The 27182-nt window shown below is 41.3% G+C and overlaps 1 protein-coding gene across 31 annotated transcripts in view; it reads right to left on the bottom strand.

The window, feature by feature from the left end:
* REPS2 (RALBP1 associated Eps domain containing 2) overlaps nucleotides 1–27182 on the bottom strand; it is a 200772-nt gene that overhangs the window by 21832 nt on the left and 151758 nt on the right. For 29 of the 31 annotated variants that reach the window (XM_074029089.1, XM_015443485.4, XM_015443490.4 and 26 more), the window contains one exon: nucleotides 24871–24932. In XM_074029089.1, the coding sequence (XP_073885190.1) occupies nucleotides 24871–24932 (62 nt within the window). Of the gene's footprint in view, nucleotides 1–11188; nucleotides 12419–24870; nucleotides 24933–27182 lie in introns of those variants that run through there. The other 2 variants (XM_015443489.4, XM_045384038.3) reach the window with 1 other exon arrangement.

Genomic DNA, 27182 nt, shown 5'->3' with positions numbered 1-27182 from the left:
GGAACTCACCCAAAATCACACAAATAGCAGAGTGTGAACACAGGCCTTGATTTCCAAAGCTGAGCTTATAACCACTATGCTATACAATCTCAGGTACTCTCAGGCCTGAGTGTTACTCATTCAAGACATATTTATTAAGCAGTCACTACAGGCAGGCTCTGTGCTAGCACTGGCACTCAAGGATGAACAAGATACAGATTCTGCTTAAGAGAAGCTTAAAATCTAGTGGGAGCAACAGGGAAGTGATAAAGCCAACTTGCTTCAGTGGACTGTGGAGGGCAAGTATGGGGACTACAGAAGTACCCAGTCCCATGGGTCAGCAAAGACTGAGGAGCAGGTGATGTCTCAGCTGAGGCCTGGGCTAAAAGAGCAATGTGTGGGAATGGTGAGAAAGACCCAAAAGTAAGCTCACAAAGGGCCTCTCATGCTCCAACATCCATAATTTCAGCTGGAGCTACCACAAGAACACTAAGGTCAATCCCCAAGATGGGAAACACAGGAGAAACAGAAGTGAGGGCGAACTCATCTTTAGGCAGACTGAGTTAGAAGTACCTGGGAAACAACCAAGCAAAGCTGTCCAGGAGCCATTCACTGTCAGGAGTCTAGGGAACACAAGCCCTCACCCTGCTTTCCCTGGAGGTTCATACAAATGGAGGCATACTCCAAGCTCTATGAGCCAAAAGTCAGTTTTATTAACAGCTGAGTGAGGGCCCAGTAACCACCTGAATGCAGGGCCTCCTATGAACCACGCTGAAGAATGAAACTTGAACCTGAGGCGCCTTCTTGCCTTTTATCTGGAAATCTATTGCTTGGAAGATAACATATGTTCTGGCCCAAGTCTACGCATGCAGCCTCCTGCAGGGACCACAGGTATGCAGCAATATCTTGCAGCAGGCAGGCAGAGAGACGATAATAGTTTCAGGCTCTCTGCCTTTCAGTTAGTTGGTTCTCCTCCATCATCAGGTGGACAGAGAAGTGTTTGCTCTACCACTCCATTCCCTGGTGAGATGAGCAAAGTCTCCTCATGGAAATATTGAAGGAGATGATAAATGGACCCTTTTTCAACATAAATGAGGATTCCAAAGCACAGCACAGTGTCTTTGTTATTGCCTCCTTTTCTCTTAAACATCTCTAAAAACACAAACAATGGGGTGGGGGATGAGGAAGCAGCTGTGAGATGTGTCTTAAAATGTTTTTCATTTGCAAATTTACCTTCCTGAACTTGTATGCAAGGGCCTGGGTTTTCCAGCTCTATGTCTGGTAACAGACCACTGCATGGTGTTACGTCAGGCTAAATCTGACCATCAATCCCCTAAATTGATCCATCTATCAAGCATTCGGAGGAGCAAATCTCGGGAGGGACCTGGAACACAGGCATCAGGAAGGTTCCAGAATAAGGCACAGCCTTGACAGAGTCAGACATTATCCCAGGAAAAGAGATGGGCAAAGATAACCAGCTTTGTGATAAGAAAAACTAAAGATGAGATTTAGGCATGCAAAAGACCTTCTTCACAATAAGCCTTCCTTCATAAAAATAGTTTGAGGCTTATGTTAAGCTTGGGATGTGGAAAGCAGAATAAGGTGGGGAGATTTCTTTGCTATTTCTTGAGACTTTTCTAAGTTACCAACTTTGGAAGAATGATAATCCAAGAAAACAGGGGGCCTCAGTGGTTCTCTTCCTCCTCTGTGTATTTGGGGTCGGGGTAACAACTCTGCCAACACGATAATATGGCTTTGTCCAAAAGTTTTGGTTTTCTGAACTGAAATCCAGTGACTGATTCTTGTGGGAAAAAACCAGATATATGGATTACAATTAATATTACAAATGGCAGTTCTGCCCTCATGGTTCCATGTGTAACAACATGTACCCAGTCAGGATGTGACAAACCAGGAAAATGTACTTTTAGCAAACAGCTCACTGAAATGTGAGCTAAAGTTCTTTTTAAAAATATATATCTAATATTGTAATATTAATACTTCCTTATTTACAAATGGTAAATATACTTTCATTCTAATTTTGCAATGAAACTCCTGGACTTAAAGACAGTGCTGCCACTCACGATGTGGCAAACTGTCCTGGGTCTTTGACCATTCCCATGGTTGATGGGACAATATGATTCCTGCTGAGCTGGCTTCCCAGAAATGGACACAGGTCCAGAGAGGCTAAGCATTTCTATGCATTCATTTATTCAATTACATAGATATTTCTTTTGTACCTCTGGTATGTCAGGGACCATGGTAGGTGCTTGGGACATGGGTAGGGGGAGGCCCACTGTAGTAGGTGCTGTGTTGGCCCCATCTGGGTCACCTTTCCCTGGCTGGCACACCATCCCCCAGTTGCTCTGAGTGTTAGCTACTGAGGACTCACAGCTGCCCTCTTCTATAGAGACTTATTCTCAACCAATGGGAGTCTACCTCCCACCCCAACCTCCAGCAGCCTATAATGACTGACTTAGAGAAGGATATAAAAGGCCAGTCCCCTGTCTCAAACAGGGTTAACTCTATTATGCAACTATGTACCAGAATCCTGCCCATGTGGATCAGGTCAAGATCAGATTTTATCTGAGACTACATCATTGCTTAGCTCCTTCCCCTTCCCTACTTTTCTTTCCTCTCCTCCTCCTAGGTTTTTTCCTAAAGAGCACTCCTTCAACAAATCACTTTTCAAGAATCCTCATCTCAGGTTCTGCTTCTAGGGAAGCTGACCTGAGATACCATGCAACGTACTCCCAGGAGAGGGGACTGAAAGCACTCTAGTATGCTCCTCCTTGTTGTCTCTGTTTCTATCTCTATCTCTCACTCTCATCGCTTGTTCTGGAGACAGTCAGCTGCCACACTGTGAGGACACCCAAGCAGTCCTAGCAAGGGGTCCACAGAGCAAAGAAGTGAGGCCTCCTGCCAACAGCCTTATGAGTGAGCCATCTTAGAGGTGGATCATCAGCTCCAGTAAAGTCTTCAGATGACTGCAGCCCTGGAAGACATCTTGACAGAAGCCTCATGAGAGAATGTGACCCAGAATCACCCAGCTAAGTCACTCCCAAGTTACTGACCTAAAGAGACTGTGAGCTCGTAAATGTCAGTTGTTTTAAGTTTCTAGGGGGACAAAAAGGCATCCTGATGTATCTAGAATTTGGGGACTTGCAGGGTGGAGGAAGGGTGAGGAGTCAGGAGAAAAATGGGAGAGCTGAAGCTGGAGAAGGACAGCAGGGGGTGACACATGGTCTCCCAGACCTCATTTGTTCTGGGTCATTTGCTAGACACTCAACACCACCCCTCATTTCCATGCCCTTCTCTACGCTGCAGCATGCAGAAGCCTGGAAATATTTACTCCTTTTCTTAGTTTCTTAAGTTTCTTAGTTTCTTAAGTAACTAATTCCTTAAATTAAATCTCTTCCAGTAGGAAATACCAAGAGTGGTTTCTGTTTGCCCAACCAGACTGACATACATCCATCCTAAGGATCAGAGCTTATCCTGAGGGCCACAGGGTCCACTGAAGGATTTTAAGTAAGGAATCAATCTGACTAGATTTGTATTTTACAAAGGTTATTCTAGATCCAGGACTAGAGGCAACTCGTACCTGGGTAAAAGGAACCCAATTCGAATGCTGAAAAAGAAAAGATGATAGTTATCTAGGCCAGGTTGGTAGGAATGGGTTCGGGCTGACTTAAGAGCTACTCAGACTGGAAACTGAAGACACCCTTGGCCATTTTTGGAATGTTGTAAGTGAAAGAAAAGATAAGGACACATGGAACCCAGGTTTGGATCCTGGATAATGGGTAAATGGTTGAGAGATAAAGTAGTTTAAAGCAAGAGGCAGGAATGATGGCAGTATGGAAATGGAATAAAATTAGGCAGATTTATCATAAAGCAGTACTGGAACAACAACTAGAAGAATGTGTATCTTCTAGTAGCATCTCTGAAAGGGGGTACCAGGAAGCACCAGTTCCATGAATTGTCTAGAAGAGGGATTAGCAAACCTTTCTGTAATGGGCAGACAGTAAATATCTTAGGCTTTGAGGGCCAGACTACCTCTGTAGCCACTCTGCAACTCTGCTGTTGTGCTAAAGCAGCTACAGACAATATGATGAATGGGCACAACTGTGTTCCAATAAACTTTATTTACAAAAAAAAGTGGTGGGATAGATGAGGCCTATGAGCCATAATTTGTCAGCCCCTGGCCTAGGGGGAAGAAGAATCTACAGATAAGCTTAGGAAACACTGCCTGGTCTATCTCTCCCTTGGAGAGTCACTGAGCACATAGCACATTACACACTCTGAAATTCTGAAAGGAAGTCACTTGCCTTTGCGTAGCCCATCAGTTCCCAAAATTATTTGGTTTCATCTCCTTATTCTCATGTAACTTCTATTAACATCCTGAAGAACTAATGTTCTGTGGAACATACTTTCAGAAACACTGACTACAGACTGGATTTTAGAGGAACAAAGGAAGAACATTCTATTTGACTTGAATGTCAAATGCCATGTTCCACACCTAACCCTTGGGGAGGTGCATTCTCCACTGTGGTTGGCAGATCCAACAGTTGGCCCCTGTTGCACTCCTCTCCCTTCTTGCTTTGGCTTAAGAGTATGATGAAGGTAGGGTTAGAATGAGGTTGCTGCCTCGCCAGAAGGGTGTCCCTTCTCCCTGCAGTAGCAGCTGTTGCTGCTGCCAACTACTTCTCTGCATGAATTTATTTACAGGGCTCCTTTAAAACCTCCTGGACAAAAACACAATAAAAATAGTTAATTATAATAGTTTAGGCAGATGAACATGACATTAATAAATTATGCATTTTTAAGGAGTTTAAAACAGTATGTCTCAGATTCCAGTTCCACTGAGGCAGGTTAGCTTTACAAAGGTCCCACTGGTCCCATCTGAGTCCACGCACTTGTCACACTTGTCACCTGGGCCACTGCAAAGACTTCAATAGGTCTTTTTCCAGCCTTCAGTTCTAGCCCAGTCTGATCCACCCTGCACACCACTGAGAAATTAATCTTGAAAAGCACCATCTAATCAAAAGGCTTTTTCTCAGTCTTTCACTGGCTCCCCAAGGCCTATGGCACACAACACAATCCCTCGGCCAGTTAAAGCTCTTCCATCCTCTGGCTCCAATTTACCTCTGTATCATAATTGGGTTAGTTTGCCCATATGGAACCTGCTCCAGGCATATAGGTATTCCCCAAATATTCAAGCACATCAGAAGTTTCTCCCCAACTCAATTATGTTTGTTCTAGACCCGCTAGCCCAGTGGCTCCCAAATATAACTGGAGCAGGATAATTATCTGGGGAACTTTTTATAAATTCAGACTTGTAGATGCTATTCCAGACTTCTCTCATCAGACTCCCTTAGGGATGGGGCATTAGAAACTCATATTTTAACAAGCTCCCTAGGTGATTTTTATGTAGCCAGCCCAGATCAACCGGGAACCACTGATGGTGCAAACTCTTCATTTAAGAGATGAGAAAACCTAGTCTCCAAGGCCCTAGTCTGGGCAAGGCCACAGGTGCTCTTGCAATACTAACTAGGCTTCTTAATTGTTTTCTCATCCATTCATCATGGAGGGAATGGGGGCATATGCCACATGGTTCTATAGATAAATATTTGCAGCTGGGCAAAATCTTCAGCAGTAAAATTTTGTTTAAAAGTCAAATTTGCAACAACAACAAAAAGTCAAATCCCACTTAAAAAATAAATGGTCTGGCCGGGCATGGTGGCTCATGCCTGTAATCCCAGCACTTTGGGAGGTGGATCACTTGACACCAGGAGTTTCAGACCAGCCTGGTCAACATGACAAAACCCCATCTCTACTAAAGATACAAAAATTAGCTGGGTGTGGTGACCCACTCCTGTAATCCCAGCTACTCAGGAGGCTGAGGCATGAGAATCACTTGAACCCAGGAGGCGGCGGTTGCAGTGAGCCGAAATCTCGCTACTGCACTCCACGTTCCAGCCTGGGTGACAGAGCAAGACTCTGTCTCAAAAAAAAAAAAAAAGTATATCTGTAGAACTTTGCCAAGGTGTGGATAATAGGTAACTTCTTTTTTAGGTTTGCAATATTGGCAGGTCAGAAAAAGAAACTCAGGCTTTATCATCCAAGGATCCAGGTGGATTCCAAGAATGGGGATCACAAAGGCAGCAGCTAAATTCTAGGCAGATGAGAAGACAATCCTGCTCCTGCCTCCAGGGCCTTTCCAGCATTCTGTCAGTATTCTAAATGTCATTTGGTGCCTAGTTTTCACCTGTCCCCCATCTCTGCTGGGCAAGAACACAACAGAAAGCCATTTGCTAACCCCAGTCATAGAAGATGTAGAACCAATGGCCTAGCACACCACTGTTCCACCCTATCATTCCCCAACCAGGCTCAGAGAGAGGGGTAAATAGAGCCTCAAGAAGGTCCAAAAGACTGAATTCTCAGCAAGAATGATTACCAAAAATCCATGACTCAAGTCACCTGTGAGAGACAGAACATGATGAATGAATGGTAAGCACCTGGAGGGCAGGATCTGTCTTGTTTCCCTATCATTTTCCTGATACCTAAGCTGAATGCCCGCAAACAACAGGTCCTCTAATCAATGTGTGGAATAACCCAGCAATGAACCCAATACTGTTTCGTGTTCCACTGGAGAAGAAGTCAGTAATTCATCCCTTGGTAACTGCACCCCCAGAGCACAGAACAGTTACAGGGTATAGGCTCTGGAGTCAAACCCAGGCTTTGCACTTGCTCGTTGTGTGAGCTGGTCACATGCTTAGTCTCTCTGAGCTGCAATTTCTTCATCTGCAAAGTGGAATAATTCACCTAACTCACAATATTGTGAAGATTAAGCAAAATATCTGTCTAGTGTGCTAAGCACAATTACATAGTAACTGTTCGACAATAGCAGCTACTATCATTAGGATTAAAATTATGATGGGTTTCCCAGGCATAGTTCCTCCTATTGCAAGCAGCAGCCAATCCAACATAAGAGCATTTTCCTCCTTGCCAAACAGATGAAAACCTAGGCTGAGAAAATGCTGGCTCCAATTTAGAATATAAGCAGATCCCACAAAGCAGGCTATCCACAGTCTAAATCTGTGCCACTGGATATTACTGCTACTAATATTGGAGGGGAGAAAAATTTGAAAATAAAAGCCCTTTCAGACTTTCATGTTTTACTGCTGCTTTAGCATAGATATCTCAGGCAGTGTGCAGTGAACATCTCTGGTGGGCACCCCCCTCAGTAGACCAATCCAACATTGGAGACACTCAGGCAAACACTGACAGAGAGGCTCAGGAACAACTTTGCTGAGAATGGGTACCAGTGACTATAATGGGCAACTAGTTGCTGGATTCAGCAGTCACATGGCAGAATGCCTTGGGGATTCCTGGAACCCATTAGATTATGGACAACATCCATGAGACAGACTTACTGTTACAACTAAAGGACTATGAGCACTTTATTTTGGTCTAAAGACAAATATTTTGACCATGACCTGGGTTTTGTTCTTCTATGTCCAATTTCTAGTAATGGAACAGAAATCTGAGTCAAGTCTGAACTGCACTCTCTATATCACATACCTAAAGCCATATTAAAACTCCATCTGCAGAGACAACAACATGAGCCTCACAGGTAAGGTGATCTAAAGCAGGATTCTCCAGAGACTCACGCTCCCCAGGGATGAGGTTGAAGAAAGATGCCCCATGCATGCCTCTTGCCAAACCAAAGAGACCCTTACTAAACAGCACCCACCAGCAGCACAATTGAAAGGCACCTCATTATAAGGCCTTTAGAAATCCTTTCTGTTGGGCCCCAATCCCTGACATATATAGGCCTGGCAATAATAACAAATGTATATACAAATTTCAAAATGCCTCAGAGCCCTGGCCTATGAACTGATATTTTATCACACTTACAATCTGAATTACTTTCCTGGTTCCTTTGCTCTGTGTATTGGTGTGATGCAGTGTTAGAGTAACACCCTTTCCGATTTACTGATAGTTCACACTTAGGCTGTGATAAATGTCCCCTTTTGGGTTGACATAGCCCTTCCTGCATGAGCCATGTCCATCAGAATAATGTGGCTTTAAAAATTTTCAATTAGAAATAGCTGGCCAGAAAGGGAGCTATAAAAATTATGTTAAGAGTTAGGAACCAGCCATAAAATAAATTCAGCATTGATGAGGACGTGGAACTGGAGTGGGAACACCATTAATGGAGTGTAAATCAGTACAAACACTTCGTAAAACTGTTTGGCAGTACCTATTAAAGCTGAACATATGCCTACACTATGACCCAGAAATCCTACTCTTAGGTATATATCCAAGAGAAATGAAAACACTCATCCACTCAACAACTTGGATACGAGTGTTCACAGCAGCGCTATTCATAATTTCCCAAATCTGAAAAGTACAAAAATGTCCGTCAATAGTAGAAAACAGTGTTATATTTGCACATACAATGGAATACTATACAGCAATGATCTCAATTACACACAACAGTATGAATAAATCACACAAACATCATTTAATAAAAAGCCAGACACAGAGTATACACTGCATGATTCCACTTACATAAAGTAGAACACAGGTCAAACTAATTTATGCTGTTAGAAGTCAGAACAGTGGTAACCCTAAGAATAAGAGATAGCAACTGGAAAACAGCACAAGGAGGGCTTCTGGGGTGCTAGTAATATCCTGTTTCTTGATTTGGATGCTGATTATATGCATGTGCTTTGCTTGTGAAAATTGAGTTGCGCATTAAATGTGCAATTTGCTTTTCTACATGCATATTATACATCAATAAAAAGTGTTTTGGGCCGGGCACGGTGGCTCATGCCTGTAATCCTAGCACTTTGGGAGGCCGAGGTGGGCGGATCATCTCAGGTCATGGGTTTGAGACCAGCCTGGCCAACATGGCAAAACCCCATCTCTACTAAAAATACAAAAATTATCTGGGTGTGGTGGCACATGCCTGTAGTCCCAGCTACTTGGGAGACTGAGGCAGGAAAATTGCTTGAACCCGGGAGGCGGAGGTTGCAGTGAGCTGAGATCGCACCACTGCACTCCAGCCTGGGCGACAGAGTGAGACTCCGTCTCAAAAAAAAAAAAGTTTTAAAAATCCAGTAGAGCCAATTTCCTGTAATGTCCTTAAAGTGCCACCTAGTGGCACAAGTTAAACATAAACAAGAGGGAAGTTTTGCCTCTAGCAATTTCAAAAATATGGCCCCATTTCTAATAGCACATTCTGGGATTGGGCTGAAACAGTGCCCTAGACCAAAATCACTGGCATGATACATAAAGAAAAAAGCTCTTGTTGCCTGGCATGTAGAATCCTGACACAAGGATTCAGAGGCAAGGGAAGCTGTCTACCACAGAGCATGCTAGTGTTAGTGAGCCAATGATACACATCTCTTCCCAGTTCCATTTGCAGTCAGCATGGTGGGAGCATTCACAACACAGACAGCAACAATGGCTGCAAACTGGGGCTTTCCCCCACCCCTCGGGGGAGAAGGTTTACCAATATACCACTGGGTGACACCTACAAAATTTGCTGGGCAGAGCAGGGTATTTAGGAAGAAGGTAGGAAGAAAAATTCCTTTACCCTGTTTTCTCTGGACAGGCTTGTTTGTTTCCTTCTTCCTCTCCTTCAAGATACAATACTGTGATGAGGCCTAGTCTGGCTTCTTTTAACTATGCTTGTGAAACAGAGTTGGGGAGGCCTATCCACTGCAAGCCTTTGAAGCTGCCAGTTGTATCAAAGATACTGCTCAGAGTTTTGCGAGTAAAGTCCGAAAGACAGATCATCTCGGTCAAATGTCCTCAAGGAAAAATCAGAAACTATAAACAAAGGCATGTGATCCTTGAGATAAGAGCAGGAGGGTTAAAGGCTGATGGGTAGGCCTATCCATCTGTCCACTGGTTCTTCTCATTGCCATTCTTTTGATCTATGGCAGGATTCTCGAGACTCATGTTTCCCAATGGAAAAGGTTGAAGATGCCCTATGCATGCCTCTTGCCAACTGATTCTCCTTCACATTTCCATTATTTATAGAAACAGGTGACCATGTGGATTTGGCCTGTAGGCTATAGTTTGCCAACCCCTGACGTAGTCAGAGAGACAGCCCATGAAAGGTCACAGATGAGGGTAACAACGTGCTTTGACTACAAGTGCTTTAGCGAGCCAGTTCAGCACTCATTCTGGGCTGGTGGCAACTAATTTCTAGCTATCTGGAGTCTGTTCTGTGTCTGCCAACTAGACCCCACCTCTGTTTCACTAGGCCTGTGGTGATAATTATAACAGCTAAATGTTGTTGAGGGTTGACCGTGGCACCAGGCATCATTCTAAGTGCTTTAGAGATCTTCACTCATTTAATCACCAGACCCCTATGAAAATGGATACTACCATGATCCCCATTTTACAGATGATGAAATTGAGGCACAGAAAGATGAACTTGCCCAAGTCACAAAGCCAGTAAGAGGCAGAGAGAGGATTTGAAACCCCAAGCCCATGCTCTTAAATCCTCTGTCAGGCTGCCTCCCTGAGCCCAACCCCTGGTTGTCCTCCACTGTCCTTTCCCATTAGCATGGTAGCACATTCGGGCATCCTCCCAATCCACATCTGCTCCTCCCCTGATCCCCTCAGGAGTGCTTCCTTAAAGTCACAGTGTAGGCCATGCACATTGGCTCACGCCTGTAATCCCAGCACTTTGGGAGGCCGAGGCAGGGGGATCACAAGGTCAGGAGTTCGAGACTGGCCTGGCGAACATGATGAAACCCCATCTCTACTAAAAATACAAAAATTAGCCAGATGTGGTGGTATGTGCCTGTAATCCCAGCTACTCAGGAGGCTGATGCAGGAGAATTGCTTGAACCCGGGAGGCAGAGGTTGCAGTGAGCCAAGATCATGCCACTGCACTCCAGCCTGGGCGACAGAGCAAGACTCTTTCTCAAAAAAAAAAAAAAGTCACAGTGCGATAGGGGGCAGCAGAGAAGAGAAATGAGGATTCCATTGCTCAGAAACCCAGAAAACAACCATAACTGAGCCCCCTAGGGGAAAACTGGGCTATATTGTTAGTTATTAGAAACATGGTGACCAGTTTATTGTCTACAACCTGTGTCAATAAAGCATGAAGAAATGGGTTTAAATGAGACACACAGAAAATGACTCAGTTATAAGAACCATGAGAGACTATAGAATAGACAGTGTTGGGCACGACTGCTGTGAGAGGGTGACGCAGGATAAAGGAGCTACAGGATAAAGATCACATCACAATCTTTGTGCTCCCATAGTTCTCAGCAAAGTGTGGGCCTACAGTGAGCATATTCCATTAACATCTGATGAAATGATTAGATGAACTTATGGCATCTTCCAGAAGAATGATACCAGCAGAGTGAGCTTTATATAATACAACAATATCATTGGCATAATATAATGAGGAAGAACCTAAGAAACAAAACAAGTCACCAGAAGTGAGGTAAAGCTAATTTTTAACTAGTTCCATAAAATAAAGTGTATCCCTGACAAATATAGTGTGTCAGTTTGATTGTTAAGAAAGTAATTGTGAGACTTGGTTTCACAGCACAGCATAGTAGTATAGTAGGAGCTGGCACACTGGGGCTAAATAGCCAAGGTAGGAACCATAGCCTTAACTCTTTCTTGCTGTCAGTGACCTCGAGCAAGTTGCTGAGGTTCTCTGTGCCTTCTTTACTTATCTGCAATGTGAGGACAGCAACAGAACCCACTACACATGGTTGCTGTGAGGCTTAAATGAGTTAATATTTGTAAAGCATCTAGAAGAGCATCGGGCACTCTGTTGAAGTGCTTGATAAATTAATAAAATACATGACGAATCGCAAAGCCTCTATGGTTTGTGTACTCTTAAAATCAATTTTGAAATGCATAAATAATTATTTATTATGCAAAAGTTCTCTTTCTGTTCCCTTTTAGGGGGTAGAATAAGGGTTACCCTTGGCCTTTTGCTACATCAAATATGGCCGACACACCAAATGTGAAGGCCATTTTGGTTAAGATGAATGTAAGTCTGCACTGGGGAAGGCACTTTAAAAAATAAGCATTTGAGATTAATGTAGGAAAGAGTTCACATTTAGAAGATTATTGGCAGGCACAGAGTGTAGAAATTTAATCAACTTTTACTTAGCAGATCTACAGTTAATTTTTGTGATGTACAGTGAATGATTTTTCTCTCTCTCTCTACATGCTTATTAAATTTCTAGCACTTCCCCAGAAACCTTTTCCAGCCCTTTTCTTCTACAGCAGGCTGGCTTACTTACCAACTGCGAGGTCCAAGTAGTTAACTTCTGCTCTCTGAATCTCAACTTCCCCTTCCATAAAATGATATGCAATGACAGATGTGAGAGTGTCAGCATGAAGAGTTAAAATTTAAAAGACTCAGTCCCACTCAGAAGCAAGATACAGGTCCCTGTGGGGCCAAATCACAAAGTGGTAGGTCAGGCAGAGGGTGCAGAAGCAGACAGAGGCAGCTGAGAGCTCCTAATAACAGGGATTTAAATGTCCCACATGAGGCAGGGGACTGGTACCAAACTCATTCCCTGATGCCAGAGGCTAAAGTATCACTTTGCTACCTGTGAAGCTGCAAAACCAAGATGAAGCCTGTGGAGATGCTCTGGGTTGCCTACTTAGGAAAGGAACTGAAGCAGATATAACACTGAAGCCTGGTTCTGGGCTAAGCACCATTGGGTGCCATCTATAAGACCCCTGACACCTGCACCAGATGGAAGTGCTGTATTTCAAGTATAAGAATCAGCTCTTGACTGGAGGCCATGGATGCCAGGAATAGTTGGTAGAGACAGCCACTGAACGGGTAGAAAGGGAGGAGCTCAGAGAACTGAGGATGAAATTGAACTCCAACTCAAAATAAGCCTACAAAACAAAATTCCAAAAAGCATGGTAGAACAGCCAAATAAAAAAGGCAAATTTGCTCCTGACAAAAACGAAAATAGAACAAGTTAAAAATAAAATAAGTATTTTAGAATCCTCAAAGTTAAAAGTGGAGAATAGATCTTTAAAAAGCATAGATGGGTATAAAACAAAAATAGGGAAAAGTAAAACAAGAACAGGTTGTTATAAAAAAGAATGGATTATAAAACCTAGAATCAAAGAATAGTGATAGAGGCTTAATAACAGAATAGGAAAAATTCTAGGCTATATAGTTATGCACAGGATTTTTAATTTGGAAGATGAAGATTTCATCCAGAGCAAGCCCAGAAAGATCACAACATAAATAGATGAAAGTGACAAGGTGCAGTGCTCACATCTGTACACCCCACCACTTTGGGACGTCGAGATGGGAAGACTGCTTGAGCCCAGGAGTTCAAGACCAGCTTGGGCAACATGAAAAAAACCCATCTCTACAAAAAATACAAAAAACTAGCCAGGTGTAGTGGCATGCACCTGTAGTCCCAGCTACTTGGGAGGCTGAAATGGGAGGACGGCTTCAGCCCCGGAGGTTGAGGCTGCAGTGAGCCATGGATTGTCCCATCACACAGCCTGGGTGACAGAGCAAGACCCTGTCTCAAAAAAGAAAAAAAAAAAAAGATGAAAGACTCATTACTAGAATTTTTTTTAAAATGTGTTGACAGAAATATAGTTAGTTTGAGTTCAAGAAGAAAACAGAAGAAATAAGTAGAAAAGCAAAACCCACAGAGATATCACTAAATGTTCTAAAATTAAAGATGATTTTCCAGAAGGAACATGCACGCCAAGTGTCACCTGGAATAAACAAATTTAAATCTATGCTTAGACCCATCACAGCGCCATCAAAACAGAACGCTGAAAATAAAAATAAACTTTTAAAAGCCACCCCAGAGGAAAGACAAAGCTGCACCAAAGGAATAAAAAATAGATCGACAGTACAATCCGGAGCAGTGGCAGCAATAAATGGTAGACGAGGAGGTAATGCATTCAAAATACTGAGGAAAAATTACTTTCAGTCTAAAATTCAGTACACAGCAAAATTACTATTTAAGAGTGAGGGCAATAAGAGTTTACTATCCAAAGAACATAGATTTTTAAAAAATGAATAGATGATAATACTTCAGTACACTATTTCTTTGAACCTCACAATTGCTAGAGTCATCATAACAATATAATTATGCAATATGTCTTATCACTATTTCTGACAGCTGGTCTCTAAAAGTAGTTTCCAAAGGTCATTTTATTCTGGTAAATCTTCAAATGATGTTTTATTCTAGTTGTCACATCAGAGGACTTTTTTTTCTTTTCCCCAATCCTTAATTGTAAGACAAAATTTTTAAAAGAAAAACTGTGTAACTTCCCTACCAAAACAGCCATTTAAATTTCTACCACTTACTCAGCAGTCTTCTCCAAGTATTTTAGCATTAGGCACTTCACATTTAGTATTGAACTGTCTGGAGACCTTCACAGATACCCCAATTCAAATAAAAACTACACATACAGAATCTCGCAAAATACAGAAACTTATAAAAACAAGTTACAAGACAAAATAGGTAAATTATAAATGAGTTATCTAAGCGATCCCTTTAGACCCCTAAAAAAGAGTTAGTAGAAACTTACTAAGGAGCTAAGAATCTCAAAACCCTACTGGAAAGGGAACAGTGGCTAATCTAAAGTAATTTAAAATCTGACCGCTGGAAAGGGGCCAATTACCATGCACCATGAACCTTCAAGGTCACCCCTCAGAGATGAGAAAAACTTACCATCAAAGGTGTACCATATACTTATGCGGTACAATCAGGAAACACTTCTGTATTCAGCTGTTACCCCTCTTTTCTACTGTTTGTCATGTAATCATTTTAATAGATGCCTAATATTCGAATTAGGCAGATATACATTACCCTTGACCAGTGCCTTCTTCCTAGACATTAAGGTTGTCTGTATTGTTTTTATTTTTATTTATAATACTAAAATAAAAGTCATCATAGAACTCTTCCTTTCTTTTGAATTAGTTACTAGGATTAATTTTAAAGACGTGTTGATAAAGAACAAAATGCTGAGTGCTTCTTTTAAAAAGAAGGAAGGGGGTCAGGCTTATACCTTTCTCCTCCATTCCAATGCTGGTATTTCATTACTAATTCTCACCCTCTCTTCTCCTTGCACTTATCACTATGGCCATTTCCTTTGCCTTTTGAATTTGTCATTCAGTGCCAACTGAGAATAGTTTTCAAATTTAAGAAATCCTCATAAGAGAACTTCCAATATTTCTTGAGATTCAATCAACACAGGTTGGTCTGAAACAGAATTGTTTCTTCATGATACATAAATCCGGAGATATGAGTAGCTCTGAGCAGTCTATGAACCAATTCTACAACTAGGGAACATATAGTAAAAGGTACTGCCAAAGTTAACAAAGGAAAAATACATTACACAAAGCAAGCATTCTACTTGAATATTCAACCTTGATAAATTTAAAACAATGTTATCTAGGCCAAATGACAAATTTATCAGAACCTGATTTGACTTTAAAATAGAGCCCTTTATTTTGACCAGAGGTTAACACATGCTTAATTATACTCTTGGTCAGTCTAGCTAAAGGTTTGCCAATTTCGTTGATCTTTGCAAAAAATCAACTTTTCAACTATTTTCTCTGTTGTTTTTCTGTTCTCTATCTTGTTTATCTCCACTCTACTCTTTATTATTTCTGTCCTGCTAGCTTTAGATTTAGTGTGCTCTTTTTCTTCCAGTTTTTTAAGGTGTAAAGTTAACTGTTGATTTTGGATCTCTTCTTTTTTAATGTTAAGTGTTTATAGCTAAAACTTTCCCTCCAAGTACTGCTCTCACTGCATCCCATAGGTTTTGGTATGATTTTGTTTTCACTCATCTCAAGGTATTTTCTAATTTCACTTATAATTCCTTCTTTGTGTTTTTAAGAGTACGTTAATTTCTACATATTAGTGAATCTTCCATTTTACTTCTATTATTGATTTCTAGTTTCATTCCACTGACATCAGAGGAGATGTTTAATATAATTTCAATCTTTTTAAATTTATTGAGACTTGTTTTGTGGCCTAACACATGGTCTATCCTGAAGAATATTCCAAGTGCACTTGAGAAAAATGTCTATTGTGCTGATGCTGGGTGTTCTATAGTTACCTGTTACATCAAGTTGAAGCATGGTATTGTTCAAGCTTTCTATTTCCTTACTGGTCTTCTGTCTACTTGAAGTCTCTAGTTCACTGTCACGCCAGTCCTCTTTCCTCTTTAAACCTTTCAAAGTCTTTGTTCTAGCCAGGCATGGTGGCTCACACCTGTAATCCCAAGACTTTGGGAGACTGAGGTGGGAGGATTGCTTGAGGTCAGGAATTTGAGACCAGCCTAGGCAATACAGGAAGACCCTGTCTCTACAAAAAATAAAAACATTAGCTTGGTGTGGTGGCATGGACCTGTAGTCCCAGCTACTCAGGAGGCTGAATCCCTTCAGCCCAGGAGGTCGAGGGTGCAGTGGGCTATGATCGCACCACTGCACTCCAGCCTGGATAACAGAGCAAGACCCTGTCTCAAAAAAAAAAAAAAAAAAAAAAAAAATCCTCTTTCCATTATAGTATGTCTGGGGGTTTTAGTTGTACTCAGCAGGGAGGACAGGGAAAATTAGTCCAACCTATCTTGTCCCTCAACTGTGTTTCATGACGTTTTATCTATATTACAAAAAAAATTCTTGAACAGAGAATACAAAATAGAATCAGACATCTTAGCACTAGTAGGATCCCTCTAGTCCAATCTTATTTTATAGAAGGGGCAATAGGTCCATGAGACTAACTTAATTCCCACAAAGCCATAGAGCTACACAGTAGCAGGGCTAAGGACAAGACCACAGACAGACACATTCATATTACTACATTCAGCACAGTGTAGTACAGCTTTCTGTATGTTCTTTCATCATCACAGCTGAAGGTACATTCTTGGTTTATATCTTCTTTCCTTAATCACTGAAATACTCATTAACATGTTGTGATTTTCAGCTAATCTACAGCATAGGACAGAACAAAGTAACACTTTGGAAGAAAATGAAGGTGGCATCTTAGGTGATATATGTTTATAAATTCACTTTGGAATAATTTCTGATTTTCTAATACATGCATAAATAGAAACTATCTTGATACATATTAAATTCATATTTTGATGAGTAAAAATTAGGATGTTGTATATACCTTTGGAAGTTCATAAATATGCTTTAACAGGCAGTATATTAAGGTGATTCAATGACTTTTATACATTACATGAGGTCATTTGAATATATTATAGCAAGAGATTTCATGATGTTTGGTGTTTATTCATGGAATTTTAATTTGATAAAGAAAAAACAAACATGCAGTTTTAAAAGCAGTGACATTTCTCTATTGTTTACATTAATGTTTCTTGCTATTTTCTTATAGATATTTGAAAGCTGACAATATGATACAGGTTAAGTATCCAAAATTCGAAAATGCAAAATCCAAAATGATCCAAAACCCAAAACTTTTGTTGTTGTTGTTGTTGTTGTTGAGACAGAGTCTCGCTATGTCACCTAGGCTGGAGTGCAGTGGCTCGATCTCGGCTCACTGCAACCTCCACCTCCTGGGTTCAAGCAATTCTCCTGCCTCAGCCTCCCGAGTAGCTGGGCATGTACCATCACGCCAGGCATGTACCATCATGCCAGGCTAATTTTTGTATTTTTAGTAGAGATGGGGTTTCACCATGTTAGTCAGGCTGGTCTTGAACTCCTGACCTTAGGTGATCTGCCCGCTTTAGCCTCCCAAAGTACTGGGATGAGGCATGAGCCACTGAAAGTGGCCTTTTTTTTTTTTTTTTTTTTTTTTTGAGACAATGTTTTGCTCTTGTTGCCTAGGCTGGAGTGCAATGTCGTGGTCTTGGCTCACTGCAACCTCCGCCTTGCAGGTTCAAGAGATTCTCCTGCCTCAGCCTCCTGAGTAGCTGGGACTACAGGTGCCTGCCACCCTGCCTGGCTAATTTTTGTATTTTTTTTTTTTTAGTAGAGACAGGGTTTAACCATGTTGGCCAGGCTGGTCTCGAACTCCTGACCTCAGGTGATCCACCTGCCTCAGCCTCCCAAAACTTTTTGAATACCAACATGACACTCAAAGGAAACACTCACTGGAGCATTTAGGATTTTGGATTTTCAGATCTGAGATGGTCAACTAGGTAAGTGTAATGCAGATATTCCAAAATAAAAAAAAAATCTGAAATCTAAGCCACTTCTGGTCCCAAGCATTTCAGACAAGGAGTACTCAACCTGTACTTCACTTTACTATCTTAAAAATTGATTTAGTATGTGTTAAAAATAGATTCAGTATATATGTTATGCTTTAATAACACATTTAAAAATGGATTAGATAGCCCTGTAACAGACTTACATAATCAGCAGAAATTCCCCCCGCCCCACCAAAAAGAGTGTGTGTGGTCTAAAACTCTTAATTTCTCCCAGAAGAATTTACTATTTTGAATCATCAACTGTGTATTAACTTGTGGAAAGAATAATTTAAATGACAGGATATTAATTCAAAGGATAGAGTATTAAAAATGGTATTGAATATTTCACAAATTCAGGGCCTACCAACTGCCATTTGAGTTTAAGTGAGCTGCAGTTTTTACTTCCAAATAAAACAAATGTAGTATTTTATAAAAAGTTGTATCTTAAAAATTTGTCTTTGAAAAAAGTAGCATGATTACCATATTCCTATTGGGTTCGATATCACTTTCAGGACCTGATTTTAGCCAGACGACGAAGTTAGATGAGGAATTAACTGAATGGACCACAGTTGTTCTGGTTTCCTCTCGAGGCCATCTGTGTTCATGGCTAGACTCTCACAGCAGTATACACAGGACCTGAGGCACACAGTGACTAGTTCTTCCAGCAGGACCTTCCTGTCACATCCTCTAGCCCTGTTCACAAGAGTCACCACAAGAATCCCTTGACTCCCAGGCCATCCCCTGTGATCTGAGTTCTTGTCCCCATAGGGTCTGAGTACATCCCCTAAGCTGACCTCATGCCTCCCCAACTCCAGAACCCCTTTCATTGTGCCCTATAAGAACTCATCAATAAAATTCCCTATATTCTCAACCTCTTCTCTATTCCTTCCTCTTGCCCTAATTCAGTGCTTCTCAACTCTGGCTGCACTTCAGAATCACCTGGGGAGGTTTTTAAAACTCCCAGTGGCCGGACCTCAGCACTCCATACCAAAATCTCTGGGAGGGGTTCCAGGCCTCAGCAGGTTTAAAGCTCCCCCAGATGATTCCACTGTGCAGCCACGGGTGAGAACCACTGGGCTAACTAAAACCCTGTCCTTCCGTCAGTTTCTGCTCCCCAGACAGAACTCCGTTGGAAGGGGCTGTTTCTCTCCCACAGCCCTACCGGAAATGGAACTAGAAGTGAGTAGGAGGCTTGCTCCCCGTGGCCACTTCCAGAACACTACAGCCATTTTCCCTACAATCTGGCTTTCTAAATCTCAGGCAGCTTCTCAAACATGCCAGGACCTCTTGCATGCCTGTTTCTCTGCATTTGGGGTTTTTTTGTTTTTTTGTTTTGTTTTGTTTTTTTCCTGCAGTAAAGCTCTGCATCTTTTAGCCAGCTAAAAAAGAAAGTTCTCTTGTTTCTTTAAAACTAATTTTATTGGTCATCTCACCCCTTCCATGAGTCTTCTTGGTCTCTCTAAGCTTAAAGGTATTCATCAAATGCTTCTCCCACAGCGCTTTCACCTTCCAGTGCTATTTTTAGTACTCATTACATTGCTAGTGAGGAATACTTTGTTACATATAAGGTGAGAAATTAGTGGCAGAAATAGGAAAACTCTGAGCACGTTAGTCTGCAGGGAACCCCAATTCATCAAATGTGGTGCTAATAGAAAACTTAAAAGATAATGTTTTACACCCCCAAAATCTTTTCTTTATTAAAGATAGTTACACTGAAGCTGTGGCTCTATCACAATTGCCATAAGAAAACTGTCATGAGATCAACACAATTAAAAGGACTTAGCTACTGAAGTACCAAATAGTCCCTTAGCAGATAACGGACCTACTGAATAAACACAAACTCATGGGGCACAGTGGCTTATGCCAGTAATCCCAGCACTTTGAGACGCTGAAGCGGGCAGATCACGAGGTCAGGAGTTCGAGGCCAGCCTGGCCAACATGGTGAAACCCCCATCTCTACTAAAAATACAGAATTAGGCTGGGCGTAGTGGCTCACACCTGTAATCCCAGCACTTTGGGAGGCCAAGGCGGGGGGATCACGAGGTCAGGAGTTCGAGACCAGGCTGGCTAACATGGTGAAACCCCATCTCTACTAAAAAAAATACAAAAAATTAGCCGGGCGTGGTGGCGGGCGCCTGTAGTCCCAGCTACTCGGGAGGCTGAAGCAGGAGAATGGCGTGAACCCGGGAGGCGGAGCTTGCAGTGAGCCGAGATCGCACCACTGCACTCCAGCCTGGGCGACAGAGCGAAACTCTGTCTCAAAAAAAAAAAAAGAATAAACACAAACTCTACAGATGGCAATTTACTGGATTTATTAAAATGACACAAACAGTGGACTAATACATTTAACTCTCACTTTAACACTGCTCTAGGCTGGGCACAGTAGCATATGCCTGTAATCCCCAATACTTTAGGCTGAGGTGGGAAGATCACTTGAGCCTGGGAGGTCAAGGCTGCAGTAAGCCCTGAACATGCCACCGCACTCCAGCCTGGGTGACACAGCGAGACCTCGTCTTAAGAAAACAAAAACAAACAAACAAACAAAAACACAAAAGAACGCACTGCTCTATATGAAATAGTTTACTTTAATTGCTTTTTGGTTATTTATGCTATAAATAAGTCTTTAAAAAAAAAAAATGTCACCTCTTCAGAGCTGAGCCAAAAGACCATGCCCTAGTCTCTAGTCTTGCCACAGGAAAATGTGAAACACAAACTACTTAATTGTGTATATAGTCACTAGGTTCTTCTTGATCTTACCTATAGTATGAAAAATAAAAAGATGTTTCTTTTAATTTATTCCTTTTCCTAACTCCAGGGCCCCATCTGTATAACTTAATCCAGATGTTCATATCACTGGCTTGAATAAGTACGAGCCAGCTAAACTGCATGTTATGCTGAAAACCTATACTCCATCTCTCTCACTTGATAAAAGAATAATATGCTTTTGGTGTATGTAGAAACGATCTTTATATATCTCTGTATGCATATTGCAAATGTACAAACTCATTTTTCTTATCTACTTAAAACCTGGAAAGCCAGGTTTGGTCTGTCTGTCTATGATCCCTAACTACTTGAGAATAGTAGTTTTCAAATTTAAGAAATCCTCATAAAAGAACTTCCAAAACTCTTGAGATTCAACCAACACAAGTTGGTCTGAAACAGAATTGTTTCTTCATGATACGTGAATCCAGAGATACGAGTAGCTCTGAGCAATTTATGAACCTATTCTACAACTAGGGAACCTATAGTAAAAGGTACTGCCAAAGCTAACAAAGGAAAAATATATTACACAAAACAAGCATTCCACTTGAATATTCAACCTTGACAAATTTAAAACAATGTTATCTAGGCCAAATGATAAATTTATCAGAACCTGATTTGACTTTAAAATAGAGCCCTTTATTTTGACCTTTGATCCTTTCCCCATTGCTTGTTTTTGTCAGGTTTGTCAAAGATCAAATGGTTGTAGATGTGTGGTGTTATTTCTGAGGTCTCTGTTCTGCTCCATTGGTCTATATGTCTGTTTTGATACCAGTACCATGCTCTTTTGGTTACTGTAGCCTTGTAGAATAGTTTGAAGTCAGGTAGCATGATGCCTCTAACTTTGTTCTTTTTGCTTAGGATTGTCTTGGCTATATGGGGTCTTCTTTGATTCCATATGAAATTTGAAATAGTTTTTTCTAACTCTGTGAAGAATGTCAATGGTAGTTTGATGGGAATATCATTGAATCTATAAATTACTTTGGGCAGCCAGGCGCAGTGGCTCACACCTGTAATCTCAGCACTTTGGGAGGCCGAGGTGGGTGGATCATGAGGTCAGGAGATCGAGATCATCCTGGCTAACACAGTTAAATCCCGTCTCTACTAAAAAATACAAAAAATTAGCTGGGCGTGGTGGCGGGCACCTGTAGTCCCAGCTATTTGGGAGGCTGAGGCAGGAGAATGGCGTGAACCCAGGAGGTGGAGCTTGCAGTAAGCCGAGATCACACCACTGCACTCCAGCCTGGGTGACTATGTGAGACTCCGTCTCAAAAAAAAAAATTACTTCGGGCAATAAGGCCATTTTCACGATATTGATTCTTCCTATCCATAAGGATGGAATGTTTTTCCATTTGTTCGTGTCCTCTCTAATTTTCTTGAGCAGTGGTTTGTAGTTCTCCCTGAAGAGGTCCTTCACATCCCTTGTTAGCTGTATTCCTAGGTATTTTAATCTCTTTGTAGTGATTGTGAATGGGAGTTCATTCATAATTTGGCTCTCTGCTTGCCTGTTCTTGGTGTAAAGGAATGCTTGTGCTTTTTGCACACTGATTTTGTATCCTAACAGGTATTTTATAAATAAAGATATCAATGGTCAAAGAAGCTAGGAAATTGCTGGCTTTAACAAAATTTACCAGCTTTACTTAACTGTGGGCCTCCAAAGCCTTTAGTGAGCTCACTTGCACAGCGACTCTCCCAGAGGGGTAGAGGGGCAGCAGTCTGCAAATCTGTACCACAGAGCCCTATTAATATCTCCCAGAGACTGTTTTATCACAAGCAGTTTGGGAAAGACTAGAATATATAGGTATCCCATACAAGTGGTTAGTTAAGACTCTCCTAGGGTCAATATCAACTTGACATGGCACAAAAACTAGATATAACCATGTGTTTATTGCCCAGGACTTCATATATTTGAATATGTGTGTCCCACTTACAGTGGGTGAAAGGAGGTAATAGGGGAGAGAAATGGAATGTGGATCTTCTGCCTCTGTTTCTTACACACCTGTTCCTAAAATCTGAAATCTCCATAGTTAGGCAGCTGAGCCGGAGGCTTAGGCTGAGTACTGGGCTCACTGTTTATATTGTGATGGGAAATCTAGTAGACAAAGAAGCAGACTCATTCATTAACAGTGACTAGAGAATTCCCAGTTCCCCCACTCAGATCTTTGGTGACTAAGCTCCAAAAGCAGGCAAGAAGCCCACCTCAAGCACCTCAGATGAAGACTGCCAATAGCAGCAGCATATTTTGGGACCAGGAAGTAACTACTGGCATTTGTACAGCAAGAGAAAGCTAGGAGGTTGGTTACAAAAGCCCTTTCAGACAGGTCTTCCATGCATTCAACCAAGTGACTCTCAAGCCCCAGGCGTGAACTAGCAGCTAGCAAATGCCTGCTCATTTTGTTGTGACAAAGTCCAGGTTTGCTGTTGGTGTGGAGCAGGAGCCTCATCTCATCAAGGTCCTCCTTAGGGGCCTGTGATGAAAGCCTCCATTGCAAGTGCAATGGATCTGCTGTCTGGCTGTATACATAGACCCTTAGACTCCAGTGATGGTAACAGGAGGGGCCTTTAGGAGACAGACAGCAATTTGGGAGCTGGCTCTACCATTTACTAGCTATGCCACCTTGGGTAACTTGCTTAGCTCCCGTATACTTCAACTTCCTTATCTGTAAAAAAGGGATAGTATTAGTACCTGTATCTACCTCAGAGGGCTTTTGTGAGGATTAAATAATGCACTGAAAGCACTTAGCACAAAGCCTGAATTATTGGAGATGCTCAATAGACATAGCTAATAATTTGAATGAGAAGAAATTACAGCCAAGGAAAGGCTTAGGGCAAAACTAAGGTTTGGCATTAGATATACAGCAGGGACTCAATAAATACTTGTTGACGGTTCAACCAATATCTCTTAAGGCCAATGTTAGATCCTGGAAAGGAGTTCTCGCTGGTTTATATGCAGGTCAGGAAGAAATGGGCTTTTTATTACCCTTCACACTAAAGCAGGAAGCCAATACCTCATAGTATTTGCATCTCAAGGTTGAGTGGATGCTAAAAACCATTTCATTCACTGAAAGAAGGACAAGCATGTGTTAAAAGTGGTTTCAGTGACTCATGAGTCCTGAGATGTCCCCATATGGAAGGATAGCTCTGAACCACCCAGAACAATGAAGTAGAAACAGGGACTGTCTACTGAGAAATTGCCCAACATTTTCTGCCAAAAATCAGAAAGGGTCTTTAAAGATAGAAAGTTTCTTCAGCAGCAATTAATAAAAGGAAAGATCTGTAGCACCACATACCACACTCCATGGATTTACTGTTTCCTTCTCATTTTCAGCTCTGCAAAGTATTGATGAGTAAGGCCATAGTGGCACATGTAAATAAGGCAGAATTAATTTAGGGGTAAAACAGATCTTGGTGACATGCTCTCCCACTCCTGCTATTTCAGCTTTTTGTTCTGAGGAAAAGTACCATCCTAAAGAAAGCACCATAGTCCAAAACCATGGCACTAATCCCATGTTGATAACCAGTTATTTTTCGTTTATGTAGAATTAACACAGCTCCTAAAGTGCTGACGAAAATATAGGCACTCAGATTGCACATACTATACAGAAAACCCATGCCCTACCTCCAATCAGAGAGAGGCCCCTTCTTCTACTCTTCTCTGGGGATGAAAACAGATGTACCCCTGGACAACCAAGAGTGAACTACTATATGTATGCTTGGTGGCTTATTGAGGAAACTTCCTTTTTCCACGTGAGGCTGGGGAGCTGGCTGGATGAGAATAAATTAAACCACTCTCTGCTCTCTTCACAGGGTAACAGCTTGGGAATCTCATGGACCTGATCTATGGCGATCAACCCTTGCAAAGAAGCACAGCGATAGGACAACTTCCCTATCACCGAACAGTTTACATAAATCAAATATGTCTCCTACCTGTGATGGACAAGGTCTCGGAGGGAGCGCAGGTGGTGGGGGTAACAATCCTGACTTGGTAGCTAAAAAGAAAAACACATACTGTTAAGGATCACCCCCAAAAACAAACAACAAAAAACTCTTACGCTTGTTAACTTGGAATGGCAATGGCATTTGCACTTAACATCTTTAAGTTTTTACAATCCTTCTGAAGGCTTAAGAAAAAAGAGTACATGTTATTTCTAATCCCTTTTTCATTTTCATCCTAACCCAAACTCAAGTATTTATGTAGGCTGTTATGATTAAGATGACATAATAAAACTACAGAAAAGACACCTAAAACACAGCATGGGAAAGGTGGTCAATTCCTCATTATTCTAATGTTATTTAGTTTCAAACAATCTAGGACAAAAGTCAGAAAGGGTCTTCTTTGATTTCTCTCATATTTCTCCCCAGCTCTCAGCCACTACACTGCTCATTAGCTCAACGAGTAGGCTACAGAAACTAAGGGAGCTGGAACCCAAATGAGGAAGCTTGGCTACCCTGTAAATGCTCCTGGGAATGGATCTGAAAGCAGTGAGGGAGGCTGACAGTGATGGACTGAAATGATATTTAGGTATTCCTCAAAGACCTCATTTTCTTTTTCTCTCCCTAATATTTATTATCAGGGATATCTAAAGCTGTTTCCAAAATAATCTGGCCACATCTGAAGAGTCTTTACAAAGTACCAGTCTAACTTGAAATTTTGTGAGATACAGAGAATACTGGGTTAAGCCAAGAACATCTGAATTGTACCTTAGCAGTGAAAATAAACAGCTGCTATGAAATTATAAATAAAGTTCATATTAACACACAAGAAATAAGTTTAGCATTACACACTGGCAAGTTAAACCACATTCTTTACAAACTCCTTAGAAAAACACCATCATCCAAATAACTATATGTAGTTTATTTGCAAATTTGTACTATGCATTTGGACAATCTTCTGTGCCTTAAAAAATAAATCAGAGCAATGTACCAAGAATATAAAAGATTTTGCAAATTACTGTTGATTTCCCTTAGCTAGCTGGATCAGACAAGCTAGAAGACGGAGTTTAGTGTGTTCCACAAATGTAACTCAGGGTAATATCACAGAGATTTTCATTTTGAGCCAGTGCATGGATACTGTACAATCATGTGGGCCTATCTATGATTTCTCTCAATCTGTCTTTCATTAAAATTTATGAAACACATTGGTGGGTCAAAACTCCAGAGGTGGTGAGACCTTGAACAGCTGTCAATAACAAAGCACACAGCAGGAGAGAATGCTGAAAGTCTTCAGGAATTATTCATCTCAGGGTTCCTAGTCTTTAGATCCTCACAGATTGGACCTTTAAAATTAATTTACTTTCAAAATAAATGAAACAGGCCAGGCATGGTGGCTCATGCTGTAGTCCTAGCACTTTGGGAGGCCAAGGTAGGCAGATCCCTTGAGCTCAGGAGTTTGAGACTGGCATGGGCAACGTGGAGAAACCCCTTATCTACAAAAAATACAAAAATTAGCCAGGCTTGGTTACTTGGGAGGTTGAGACGGGAGGATCACTTGAACCCAGGAGTCGAAGCTTCAGTGAGCCATGATTGTGCCACTGCACTCCAGCCTGGGCAACAGAGTGAGAACCTGTCTCATTCATAAATAAATAAAATAAAATAAAATAAATCTATGCAAGCTTCTAAGGGAAAGGCGAAGCAATTGTATTAATGTGTGTTAAAACAACTCTTTATTAACAAAAAAGAGGACTATACAAGATATGATGAGCCATTTAATTAAATTGACTTCTGCTTCCAGCCAAGATGAAGTAACAAAAAGCAGATTTACCCACCCATTTAAAACAACCAAAGACACATAGAAAAAAATATATATGAAACAACAGTTTTCAAGGCACTAGAAAACCAGACAACAAAAGACAGTGACCCCTGAGAGAGAGAAACCAACCAGGTAAGCCCTGTGGCTGACTGTCCCTACTCACTGCCTTGAGAGTTATTAGAAACAGTATTTAGATCCTGATTCGAATCTCATTAAGTTCTTTTGTATGATTTAATTTTTTTAAAAGACAAATGCCCTGCTCTTCTAAAAGATGATGTGTGCGTCTATTTCTGAATACACTTTTAGATAAAAGCATGTCACCTACAACACCATTTATTGGGGTTTATCAGAAACTGCCCCAAATAAGAAGAAGAAATGGGGTAAAAGACTGAAGCCATTTAATATGGAATCCTGTTTTAGTTTCTCACAATTGAGCTTCAAGCAACAAAATGGTATCACAAGTATGTGTCCGTTGTTCATTGTGAATCTC

Source organism: Macaca fascicularis, chromosome X, assembly GCF_037993035.2.
Source record: "Macaca fascicularis isolate 582-1 chromosome X, T2T-MFA8v1.1".
In the NCBI taxonomy this organism is placed as follows: domain Eukaryota; kingdom Metazoa; phylum Chordata; class Mammalia; order Primates; family Cercopithecidae; genus Macaca; species Macaca fascicularis.
This window is presented reverse-complemented; position numbering and strand designations above follow the sequence as displayed.